The 13,125-nt window shown below is 50.0% G+C and overlaps 1 protein-coding gene across 4 annotated transcripts in view; it reads left to right on the top strand.

Annotated features, from left to right (window-relative positions):
* Positions 1–13,125, top strand: part of WDR33 (WD repeat domain 33) — a 112,836-nt gene that overhangs the window by 95,749 nt on the left and 3,962 nt on the right. For all 4 annotated transcript variants that reach the window (XM_079781775.1, XM_079781776.1, XM_079781774.1 and 1 more), the window contains exons 15-20: positions 112–264; positions 872–1,939; positions 4,493–4,601; positions 7,140–7,578; positions 11,289–11,452; positions 11,556–11,648. In XM_079781775.1, coding sequence (XP_079637901.1) covers positions 112–264; positions 872–1,939; positions 4,493–4,601; positions 7,140–7,578; positions 11,289–11,452; positions 11,556–11,648 — 2,026 coding nt within the window. The remainder of the gene's footprint in view (positions 1–111; positions 265–871; positions 1,940–4,492; positions 4,602–7,139; positions 7,579–11,288; positions 11,453–11,555; positions 11,649–13,125) is intronic.

Genomic DNA, 13,125 nt, shown 5'->3' with positions numbered 1-13,125 from the left:
TATTCAGAAAGTTGGAATGAGCCAATGAATGACATGACAAAATGGTTTTCTCATTCTGCCATTGTAATTTACACACTTAGGGCATATTTTAATATTCTCTTCTTTCCCAAGGCTTGGATGCAAAATAAAGTTCCAATTCCTGCCCCAAATGAGGTACTGAATGACAGAAAAGAGGACATTAAATTGGAAGAGAAGAAAAAAACACAAGCAGAAATTGAGCAAGAAATGGCCACATTACAGTATACTAACCCACAGCTTCTAGAGGTAAGCTCTTTGGGGGACTCAAGATGCTCTAAGAAAGTAGGGTTGACTTTATTGATATGCTCATAAGGAGAAGGGACGGGGCTCTCAGATGGGTCTGATAAACACCACCCCTTCTTACTGCTATAGTAGGAGCTAGTTTCTAACTAGATCAGTCAAGCAGTGAGAAGACCTAAGTTAAATATACATTTTTAATAGAAATAATAAAGCCAACATAGTTTAAATTTGAATTCATTTATTTATCCCCAGATAAAATAATTTTTCTTTTTTCTGTTGGCTCTAAAGCAAGTGGTTTGTTCTTAGTTTTCCTACCTTGACAGCTACCAAGAATGACAAAAAACTGGTAAATTTTTGTGCTTTTTCTGGTCAAGATGGATGTACATAATCCTGACTATTGTTTCCGAGCACCTAAGAAGAGTTAGTCTAGAGTGAGTCTGGAGGCCTGAGTACCATCTGAATGTGTGAATGTTATATGAACTCTAGTTACTGTTGGGGCATTAAGGGGTTGATGCCTCGTGTTTGTTTTGAGGTTCCCCAATGAAATAAGTGACAGCCACATTGTCATCTTCTGGCTTATTTTTCAGTGTGCTTTTTCTTTTTTTCTTTCCAGCAACTTAAAATTGAAAGGCTTGCACAGAAACAGGCTGAGCAAATCCAGCCTCCTCCTGCATCTGGTACCCCTCTTCTTGGACCCCAGCCCTTTCCAGGACAAGGTCCAATGTCTCAGATTCCTCAAGGTTTTCAACAGCCCCATTCATCTCAGCAAATGCCAATGAACATGGCTCAAATGGGGCCTCCAGGTCCACAGGGACAGTTCAGACCCCCTGGGCCCCAGGGGCAAATGGGACCACAAGGTCCTCCACTGCATCAGGGAGGTGGAGGGCCACAAGGATTCATGGGACCACAAGGGCCCCAGGGACCACCCCAGGGGTTGCCGAGGCCTCAGGACATACATGGCCCCCAAGGAATGCAAAGGCATCCTGGACCTCATGGCCCTTTGGGACTTCAAGGACCACCTGGGCCACAGGGTAATTCTGGTCCTCAAGGTCATATGGGCCCACAAGGTCACATAGGACCCCAAGGCCCACCTGGTCCCCAGGGGCACATGGGCCCTCAGGGGCCTCCAGGTAATCAAGGTATGCAGGGGCCACCTGGTCCCAGAGGAATGCAAGGACCTCCTCATCCTCATGGGATGCAAGGCGGGCCCGGGTCTCAGGGGATCCAAGGTCCTGTGTCTCAGGGACCTCTGATGGGACTGAATCCAAGAGGAATGCAGGGTCCTCCAGGCCCTCGAGAGAATCAGGGTCCTACTCCCCAAGGCATGATGATGGGCCACCCACCTCAAGAGATGAGACCTCACCCTCCAAGTGGACTACTGGGACATGGCCCTCAGGAAATGCGAGGTCCTCAGGAGATGCGTGCCATGCAGGGGCCTCCACCTCAAGGGTCGATGCTGGGCCCTCCCCAGGAGTTGCGAGGACCTCCAGGCTCACAAGGACAGCAGGGGCCGCCCCAGGGCTCTCTGGGGCCTCCACCCCAGGGTGGCATGCAGGGGCCCCCAGGACCTCAGGGACAGCAGAACCCTGCCCGCGGGCCACATTCGTCTCAAGGGCAAATGCCATTCCAGCAGCAGAAAACAGCTCTCCTGGGTGATGGGCCCCGGGCCCCCTTCAATCAGGTATTCTTCCTTTCCAACTTGTGGGCATTACTCTTTGGGAAAACACACTGCACGGACGTGGCGGGAATGTCTCAGGTGGTGATAGCGGCCTGAGAAGAGCATCACAGCTGAAGAGGGAGACAAGAAAATGCAATAGACCAGTGGTCGGCAAACTGCGGCTCGCGAGCCACATGCGGCTCTTTGGCCCCTTGAGTGTGGCTCTTCCACAAAATACCACGGCCTGGGCGAGTCTATTTTGAAGAAGTGGCGTTAGGAGAAGTTTAAGTTTAAAAAAGGTGGCTCTCAAAAGAAATTTCAATCGTTGTACTGTTGATATTTGGCTCTGTTGACTGATGAGTTTGCCGACCACTGGTAGACTATCAAACGTATCACAATATGAACCTTAACTTCTCAACCTGTGTTTTAATAGATGTTCTTCCAGAAAAGAGTGACTCTAGTTGATAATTGTCCCAGGCCTCCAAAAGAGCTGTGGCCGGGGGGAGGCTGGGGACCCCTTAATGCCCCTGTCGTACTCCCTTTCTGGGTCCTTGGTCGCATGGCCCGCCAGCTCTACCCTTCAGATAGGTGTCTAAGGCCCCAGGAGAGCGGAGCCCACGATCGCACTGTTCTCGTTTCCGTGAATGCCTTCAGAGATCTCTCAGGCCAGAATTACACGTTCTCAAGTTCTGACCCTGTGGACAGAATTCTGTCCAAGTTGCTTTCAGCTTACAACAGTATTCATAAGAATATCCAATATGTCTATGGACATTGTCTTGACCTTCTTTTGACAGTTCTGCTTTTATTAGCCAAGTTATAATGCCCGTTCCCTGAGCCTGTGCTGGAGGGTGTGCGGAGATCTCAGGTTGCTTGGGGAGACGGACAGAAAGACTGCATGAGCAGGGAAGGGTTAACACGCTCGCCTCTGGGTGTGTGCTCCTGCGCCTTTCAGAGGACTGGACTCCGTGGCCTCCATGCCCGTGGGGAGCCCATATTGTGGACACTGTGTAGAAAGCACTGTTAATAGCTCTGAGCATTTGTAATGTGAAGATGACCATTGGATTTTCAGAATTAAAAGAACTAGCTAAATGAGATTATGCGGTACTCTTCAGTAGATCTCCCAGAACGTAAAAATTTCATAGCAGCGAAGAATCTGATGGTATTTTTTAAAAAAATATATTTTATTGATTTTTTACATAGAGGAAGGGAGAGGGATAGAGAGTTAGAAACATCGATGAGAGAGAAACATCGATCAGCTGCCTCTTGCACACTCCCTATTGGGGATGTGCCCGCAACCAAGGTACATGCCCTTGACCGGAATCGAACCTGGGCCCTTGAGTCCGAAGGCCGACACTCTATCCACTGAGCCAAACCGGTTTCGGCGAATCTGATGGTATTTGAGTTTAATTCCAGAATTTATTGTGCACTTTTTAATAAGTTTTTATTCTGTCATGTACTAAAATGTTTTATAGATGCAAAGCATAATGCTGTAAAGATTTAATTGACATCTAGAAGTATTGATTGAATGAATGTGAAGGTTTGAAGTAGGGTATTTCACATCTCAGAAGTCGGCCTGATGAAATCTTTGCTCATGTTTGTCACATACTGAAATACTTTCTTCACTTTGACCAGGCGAATTATTTAAACCAGTTGTTTTAATTGGTTTAATTTACTGGAATTGCTGTCACGTATTAAATGAAGAGCAGGAGTTGTGTGGGGATGAAACAGAAAACACAAGTATAGAGTTACTGATGTTATTGTTACAGCTGCAGTGTGTCCTGCAGTCAGGGCTGCTCTTCATGCCAGCTAGTTTGGAGTATGAGTACAATTTTGCTGTTGATTTTTAAAACTGTGTTATTTTCATAGAAAGTGTGTGTGTTTGTCAACAGACCTGATCCAAGGTCACTGGGCAGTGTGGGGAATCAGAATTTAGACATGGCTAGATAAAAATACTGACTATGAGGACTAGGGACAAGCTTGGGGTCCAGAGCAAGGAGATTCAAAGCATCAGAGCAGCAGGTTTGTATGAGGCAGAAACTGCCAGAACCAAATGAATCCACAAGATCCCAGGTGAATGAGCAGGAGGGTGCTGAGGGCAGGCAGAGATGGGAGGCGGGGGGAGGAGAAAGCTGGTGTGGACACCTCCCTTGGCAGGAGCCCAGCCCTTTCTGTTCCCCACTCCCCTCTTCACACCAGCCCTGCCGCCCGCCGTTTTGTGGCGGGAAGGAGCCGTGGCACCGAGAGGAAGATTGCCAGGAGGTCCTCTGTGCGGGGTGTGGTCTTTACCTCATGATTTCTCGCTTTCCATTGACGTTCTTGCTTAGTGTCAGAAGTCAAGATCAAGCTTTAAATAAAACCTATCGGCAGATTTAAAATAGATGTGTTTCCTCTTATTATGGTAAAAGAAGAATCTCCCTGAATTTAAGGACAGTTTTGCCATGATGTCACTAGCTATACATTTACTACTGGAGGCTTTGAGGCAACCTAATGTTTTTCTCTGTCACATTATAATACAATTGCTATTCAGGAAGCACAAGTGTATGGTTTCACACTACCTCTTTAAAAACATCTTTTCAGGAAGGACAGAATACAGGCCCCCCACCCCTGATCCCAGGCCTAGGGCAGCAGGGAGCACAAGGTCGCATCCCCCCTCTTAACCCTGGACAAGGACCTGGCCCTAACAAAGGTAAATATCTGCTTGCGGGTAAGCGGTTGTATTTCACCTCCTTTGGGTAGCCCTCACAGTGCGCAGTGAGGCATTCGATAGATGGGCATTCGAACCGCTGGAAAACGGGAGCACAGCCACTGCAGGTGGCCGTTCTGGCTGATGCTGCTCTCGCCCTCGGCTCAGGCAGTGAGCTGCTCCGAGTGGCCCGAGGCCTGGCCGCCTGCGGGGATGGGAGCGCTGCTGTGCCTCCAGCACACCAGCGGCTGAGAGCTGCGAGCTGAACTGGGCCGTTTTAGATGTTTTGATGGGATAAAGAATTCCAAGATTTTAAGTGTTTTTAATATCACCCCCTTCTCCCTCCAAATTGTGTCAAGTATTGAACAACTACTGGTTGTTACGCTGCACCACTTGAAAAGAACAGGGCAGTGCACGGACGTGCCACGCCTCGGGTGGTTGGTAGAACGGAGGGCACAGAGATGAGAATTGTCAGTGTTTAGTTAGATGTGGAGCTATTTGGAAATTAAGTGTTAATCTTAGGAGTTGAAAGAGCACACGCTGGGAGCCAGAGCCCTTGTTCCCAAAGGGGTAAGCCCTCCTGTGCCAGCTGGAAGAGCTGGAGAGTTGGGGGCGGACGGGGAGGGAGTGGGGAAAGGAGGAGGGCAGTGGCACATTCAGAGGGAGGACAAACCAGAGGCCTGTGAACCGTGCAGGTGGCTTTTCAAAGACTTCACTCCTTAGCCTCTTTTTTTTGTTGTTGTTGTTGTTAATTGGCTAAGCCCACAGCCTCCTGTGGTTCATGTTCGGGTTCTTGTGGTTTTATCAGAGTAAGAAAAGTCCTTGTCAGCATTTCCAGCCCTCGGACGTTGGGAATTGAAAGCTTGTCTTAAATGTATATGAGATGTTAGAGGTAGGGATAAAGGAAGGAATAAAAGAATTAGAATGTTTATTTTCATCCCATCCTATGGAAGTGGTGGCCGACAGGGAAAGTAGAAAGAGAAGGCAAGCATCAAGGACCAGTCTTTGGAATTTGGGGCTGTAAGAAAGAAGAGTCTTTTATCCACAAGGCACAGCGTCAACAACTGAGCGCCCCTCTCCCTCTTCCCTGCCCTGTGTCTGTCTCTGCCTGTTTCCTCTCCTTGTTCTCCCCTCTTCTCTTTCTTTCCTCTTCTCTTTTCTCTGTCTTCCTTCCTCCTCTCCTTTTCCTCCTAGGGACAAAAGGGAGAAGGGAGAGCCGGAAAAGGGGCCCTGCCGTCCCCTGCTGGACAAACCAGCGCTGCCGCCCCATCCCCGGGCCACGTCCCTTCTAATCGGCAGTGATGGCTTTCTTTCCTTGGACAAATAGGGCACTTGTAGACAGATAGAGGAATGGGGAGATTAGTATTCATAGATAAGTCCCAGTGGAGTATGCTCAGCTCCTCAGGTCAGAGGTCACACCCAGTTCCAGCAGCACAGTGTCAGAGAGAAGCTGTCCGCCAGGGATACTGAGAGGTGGGGCTGTCTCCCATTAGGAGTCAGGTCTGAGGCATTTGCAAGCTGAACGAAGAGGCGGGTCGGAAGGGGCTTTCCTGAGCTTGATGGGAGGGCTGGTTTCACAGAGGGAAGGAGAGAGAGAATTCTTCAATGCTGTATTTTCATACTGAGTTTTTTAAACATGTTTGGTGAGAAGGGATTGAAATGGACAGAAATGTAAGAGGGAGGACATTGGAAGGGTAGGAATTACGGCTGACTATGATACCTGGAAACATCTTTATTGCCAGGGTGCAGAATGAAAAGGATTTTATTTAAACCCTCAGTGGTTTTAGAGGCAGGAGTGTCCCTTTGCTCTCCACTTTTCAGAAATGTGGTTTCATTGTATGTTGACCGAAGTAAGTGCTCGTTTAAAATGGCCACAGCTCACCATCAGAAATTCATTGGTCTCTTTCCATTTTTATTCAGTAATTTAATATATTACATGTTCAAATATTTCAAAAAATTTTTGGCGGGTTTCCAAATATTATCCGAAAAGAACGGTGATAGTATTACAGAGGAGGGCTGTCGTTCCGAGAGAGGCAGAAAGCGTGTTCGCGGAGCCAGAGCCTGCGTAGAAGAGAGGCGCCTCCCTGGGCCTCACGGAAGGTGTCCGGAGCCCAAGTGTGAGCAGCGGCCAGTGAAGTGAGCGAGGGGGTAAAGGAGTGACAGCAGAGGCGGCGGCAGGCGGCCCAGTGCCCTGGGGTGGGCTCGGCGGCGGGAAGGGGGGGCAGGGAGGGGAGCTCAGTCGAGTCCTGTGAGGCTGTCTTATGCTTCCTAACTTAATGGCTGTCTTGGAAGGTGGGTGTTGCTAATGCCATTTGAGATGAGTAACTTGCTTTAGGTCGAGTGGCTTAACTGGCGGGTGATGAAGTTGAAAGCTGTACCACAAAACCCTGGGTCTTTTCATTATATGATGCCTTGGGGATGGTTGTCTCCTCAGTGTGTGAGAGCCAGGGAGGGGAGACACAATGGAAGAATGCATCTGAAACATGGTGATGCTGGGCAGGAGCCTGGAAGACCTGGTAAAAGCAGCTTTGTTTCCTGTAGGTGACTCCCGGGGCCCTCCCAACCACCACATGGGCCCGCTGTCCGAGAGGCGGCACGAGCAGAGCAGCGGCCCTGAGCACGGTGCCGACAGGGGGCCATTCCGGGGCGGCCAGGACTGCAGGGGTCCCCCTGACCGACGCGGCCCTCATCCCGACTTTCCTGACGACTTCAGCAGACCGGATGACTTCCACCCTGACAAGCGATTTGGCCACCGATTACGTGAATTTGAGGGGCGAGGAGGACCTTTACCACAAGAAGAGAAGTGGAGGCGAGGGGGGCCCGGGCCTCCCTTTCCTCCTGATCACAGGGAATTCAGCGAGGGGGATGGCCGGGGCGCAGCCCGGGGCCCGCCAGGGGCATGGGAAGGCCGCAGACCTGGAGACGAGCGATTCCCCCGGGACCCGGAGGACCCACGCTTTCGAGGGCGCAGAGAAGAAAGGTGGGGCAGATCCTCTGTGGGTCTGTGTCTTCTTCCCTGGAGCTTTTTGTCAGTTTTCCCCACAGTCTCTTTTTCACTTGTAGCTTATATTCTCCACGTTTTGCATTTAGACTTTAAAAAAAAAATTATGCTTTTTAACCTTTATGTGGTTCTCTTTGTCTTTACAATGTGGAAATCATTTTTTCTTTGCATCTTTTTGGTTGTTTTAAAGGAATGGGAAGATCTGCATACTACACAGTTTCCTGGAACGGATTAGAAATTTCCAGGTCCTGTGGATTAGAATGACAAAAGAAGAGACAGATATGTAGATTGTTCAGTAGACAGTTCTTGTGAAATTGCCTAAAGATCCTAAAATCAAATCAATGCTGTTAAGATAGGTCAAGGTTAGTCTTGAATGAGCACTCAGCTTGCTTGGGCTAAAGAAGGAACACAGGAGCCCGGCCAGCGTGGCTCAGGGGTTGAGCATTGGCCTATGAACCAGAGGTCACGATTCCCAGTCGGCACTGCCTGGGTGTGGGCTTGATCCCCAATGGGAGGCGTGCTGGAGGCAGCTGATCAATGATTCTCTCTCATCATGGATGTTTCTATCTCTCTCTCCCTCTCCCTTCCTCTCTGAAATGAGGGAAACAAAAGAACAAAAAGGGAAAAAATAAGAGAAATATGGAGAAAAAAACACAAGAATTAGTGAAATTTGAAGTGAGACTCAGAACAGTCAATGAGCATGGTATTTACACTGTGTGCTCGACAGCCTCGCTGCTCCAGTGGCTGAGGCCAGTGTCACTGAGCACTTTACAGCTACGGGGCCACACTGAGCCAGCTCTCCTGCCTGCTCCACCTCCTCCCTCTTCCCGTCACAGTGCTCACGCGTGTTGCTAGGAGGTGACTGAGGTAAGGGCTGGCAGTCCCCATCCTCACAGGACGTGTTGGGAAAGGTTGGCTGACAAAGGGCCGCGGAGGGTGCAGCAGCGGGCTGAGGAAAGCAGCCATCGGAAGGGCTCCCGGCTTTCATCAGGGCCTTTCTTCATGATAGCCAGCTGTTCACTCGGAAGTGGCTTTTTGTCTCTGCAGGCGCCTCATTGCCAATGGCTTTGGCACCAACAGGACTTTTATTGATTTCTTGAATCTCTGCATCTTGGCAGTTTCAGATTTCACTAAGCCTCAGTTTGGCTTGTCTCGTCTAAACTGTGGTGCTGCTCTTTGGAGATGCCCACCTGGCCCTGCTTCTGCTGTGCTTGCTGCTCCCTCTGCCTGGGACGCGGCTCCCAAACGTGGCTCACTTCAGGCGGACCGCTTCCTGTGACACCCAGTCCCTCTGCCCTGCTTTCTATGGCTCGCAGCACCTGCACTGTGTGACCCTGGTGCTGTGTCCATTTCTTCCTCTTTGCATCTCCTGGGGCACGGCGCTCCCTGAGGGCAGGGCTCTGCTCACCCACCACTGCGGCCTCAGAGCCTGGAGCAGCTTTGGCGTCGCAGTGACGCGATGAAAGGAACCTGTTAGATAAGGAAGGAGAGGCATTGGAGAGCGGTCAGCTTGTTAGGAGCTCAGGCTGCTGCAACCAAATGCCGCCCTGCCAGGTAGAAGCACAGAAGCCTATTTCCTCACAGTGTGGAGGCTGAGAGTCCCAGACCAGGACCCAGCAGGATGGTCTCTGGTGACACTTCTCTTCCTGGCTTGCAGACGGCCACCCTCTCCCTGGCGCCTCTTTGCAGGCCACGGAGCCCATCGTGAGGGCCCCATGTCCTCAGTAAACTCTGATGACCTCAAAGGTCCATCTCCTAATATCATCACATTTAGGTCTTCAACATATGAATTGGGGGGGGGGGGCGGGCACAAATATCTAGACCTTAACAGGAACTGTTTCTTAGGGCTACTTAGATTCTGTTTTCTTGTAATGAGGGCAGTCGCATGACGGTTCCTGGGCAGAGAATCCTGCTGCGTTTGGGGGTTCCCCCGTGCCCCTCGGGGCAGTAGTGCTCTCTGCTTTTCCTCTTCCTGCTCCGCCCCTCTCCTGGCCGGTTCCACCCTTACCTTCTGCTGTTACTTCAGCCAGTGCGCTGGCCACCCCCTGTGCGTGCAGGAACATGATTCACACGTTACCTCAGGCCAGGCTCATCACTGGAAGCTAAAGCCATTGGGGAAACGATTGTGGGGACAGGGCAATCTCACAGGCCACAGTCACCCCCAAGGTGTACCTGCAGAGGAGATTGCCTTTGCGCAGTGAGGCGCGGCCCTCCCACCTGTACACCGTCATCCATGAAACAAACAGATGCCACTCGGAAGGGTAAGGAGTTTGGCCAAGGATGCTTAACTGGAATCTGATCCTGAGGGAACAAACAGAAAAGTTCAAGTTGTGGGACATTCTGTAAAACACCTGGGTGGCCTTTCAGCAACGACAAGATCACAGAAGATAACTAGGGAGGGGGCGTTGTGGATTAAAGGAGGACACAGAAACAACTACGAGTGGCAGTACGTGACATTCATCTTTTAAAACAACATGAAGGACATTTGAGGACAAATGGAGACAGTTGAATGAGACTAGAATAAACAATATTCCATGTTAGAGTAGTAACAGTATTTTTATAGGAGAAACTGTTTTTAGAAGGAACATACTGCAGTATTCAGGGATGATGCACATGCCAGCAGCTGGTTTTAGAATGATTTAGAAAATGAATCTGGAAACAGGTAGATAAAGAGAAGATAAAGCTCCTGTGTAAAACCTTAAGAACTGATTAATCTAGGTGATGGATGTATGGGCTTGTTCTATTTTTTCAACTTAACTGTAAATTGGAAAATGTTCAAAGTAAAATGGAGCAGAAGATAATAGAAGGGAGACTCCAGAAAAAGCAGAAGGCCCGGCCTGAGGGAAGGCCCTGGCCGCCTCCTGACCCTTCTCGCTGCCTGGGGCCTCCCGGCTCACGCGCCCTTCCCGCTTGCAGGCCCCTGTTCTGCTGCCCCCCAGCTTTAGCAGCACTCCCCTGACTGACCCCCAGTCCAGAACCCGAGGGAGGGAAAATGTCCACCGGCCGGGGCACCAGCCTGCCCATGAGCCGATGCCTGCTGTCACCGTCTGCTGTGGAGTGGGCTGTCGGTGACGACAATAGCCACCCTGTGTAGAGACTGGAGTGGGGGCCAGGGCAGATGCCCCCAAATAGGTCTCTCACAGTTGGCAGGCCTGGGTCCACACACTCCTTTTTTCCTGATTATATGTGTGTTAATTATTCGTTACAGAAATTTCAATGATAATGAGAAGTATTTGGAGCAATGGTAAAGAGCCTGGGCTGAGGGGCAAGATTGGCTGAGTTCAAACCTGAGCACTATGTGTATCCTTAAATCAATGAGTTAATCTCTCTGTGCCTCCGTGTTCTCACGGGTAGAATAGTCAGTCATAGTACCAGCTTCATGGGGTTATTATGAGGGTGGAATGAAATGAATAATGTAAAGCACTTGGCATTGAAAAATGCTCACTGCTATTATTCCTCAAAGCCTAAAAAAATTAAAATAATTCTACATTCTGATATGTTTACTTCCTGCCTGTTTTTGCCTGTAATATTGGGATTGTAAAATGTGTACTTTTAAAAATGCACAATTTTACTTTTTCTCCCATTTTACGTTGTATCCTGTCTTCTTATGTCATATGCTTCCTTGGAATGTGGATGTAGAGCTGTCAGGTCCACACTGATGAGGTGACAGTCTGCTGTTTTCCTCCCAGCTTCAGGAGAGGAGCCCCCCCGAGACACGAAGGCCGGGCTCCCCCCCGAGGAAGGGATGGCTTTCCTGGTCCTGAAGACTTCGGTCCAGAGGAGAGCTTTGATGCTTCTGAGGAAGCTGCCCGTGGAAGAGACCTCCGGGGCAGAGGTCGGGGTGCCCCAAGAGGTATGTGCTGAGGACACTGGCTCCGTGGAGGGCAGGGGTGTGGTCAGAGCTGGGAACACACCTGAAATAGCACGTGAGTGTGGTGTTGTGTTCCTTTGTGTAGGAGGAAGGAAGGGTCTACTTCCCACTCCTGATGAATTCCCTCGCTTTGAAGGAGGTCGGAAACCAGACTCCTGGGATGGAAGTCGAGAGCCAGGTAAGTCAGGAGACCGCCTGGGGCTGTGGTGACTCCAGGCAGCAGTTCCTGGACCCTGGGGGCCCGAGACCCTCCAGGCCCCCCAGGTTCTCTCTCTTCCAACTGGCATCACCACCGGAGGCTGGATTGTTTTCACACCTCCAGCCAGCAGCCTCTCACTGGCGAGCAGAGATGGAGTGCGGAGACAGCTGGAGGACCGGCTTTCTTCCCGTGAGCCCGGCATTTCTGCAGGGATTGGCCCAGATACAAAACAGTAGCACTCTTTTCACTTCATTGTTTTGTTTTTGGAAAAGGTAGTTAAGCAAATTAAAGTTTTCTCCATCATAATTGCTAATACAGCAAATATTGTTAGCTATAACTCTCATTAATGAAATCTCCCTTTGGGGTCCCCAGAAATTTTTAAGACTGTAAAAGCTATCCTGAGACTTAAAAGTTTGAGATCCACTTTTCTGGACATTACCTGCCTCTTAATTTAGGTGGTAGGTTGATTTCTGATCTTGACCTTTCATATATGTACTCATGGTGTGTTTCTTGCATAAGTGAATCTTGGTTCTCACATTGTTACTAATTCTTAACAGCATAATTTCCATCTGCTATTGGTCATATCCTATCTAATAAAAGAGTAATATGCAAATTAACCATCACTCAGCTATACCCACCAGCCAATCAGGAGTGAATATGCAAATAAACCCAACCAAGATGGCTGCAGCCACAGAGAGAGCAGGAGGGAGGCTTGGGTTTCCCCGGCAATGGAGGAAGCCAAGCTTTCTGCACACCCTGGCCGGCCCAGGCCTCCGCTTAAGGCTACAAAGTTTCAATTATAGAAGTTACATAAATCACAACAGAAATGGCTGCGGCCACGGAGCTGGAAGAGCAGATGCCCAGGGTTGCCCCCGGCAATGGAGGAAGCCAAGCTTCTGCAGCCCTGGCCGGCCCAGGCCTTTGCTCCAGGCTACAAAGTTTCAAATATAGAAGATGCATAAATTCCAATAGAAATGGCTGCCGCCACGGAGCGAGCAGGAGGCTTGGCTCCACTCCAGGCTACAAAGTTTCAATTGTAGAAGATAAATAAATTCCAGATACCAGGTCCTCCGCTTGGGTTGCGGGGGGGCGTGGCCAGCCTGCAAACCACCACAGGCCCCTTACCCAGGCCGCCCCACGCCCCAAGGGAACCCCCACCCTGATCTGGGACATCCTTCAGGGCAAACCAGCTGGCCCCCACTCATGCACCAGGCTTCTATCCTATCTAATAAAAGAGTAATATGCAAATTGACCATCACTCCAACACACAAGATGGCTGCCCCCATGTGGTCAAAGATCCTGCCCCCATATGGACACAAGATGGCCACCACAGATGGCCAGCAGGAGAGGGCAGTTGGGGGCCATCAAGCCTGCAGGGGAGGGCAGTTAGGGGTGACCAGGCTGGCAGAGGAGGGAAGTTGGGGGCAAACAGGCTGGCAGGGGAGCAGTTAGGCAT

The sequence above is a fragment of the Cnephaeus nilssonii genome, assembly GCF_951640355.1.
Source record: "Cnephaeus nilssonii genome assembly, chromosome: 10".
Taxonomy (NCBI): Eukaryota; Metazoa; Chordata; class Mammalia; order Chiroptera; family Vespertilionidae; genus Cnephaeus; species Cnephaeus nilssonii.
This window is presented reverse-complemented; position numbering and strand designations above follow the sequence as displayed.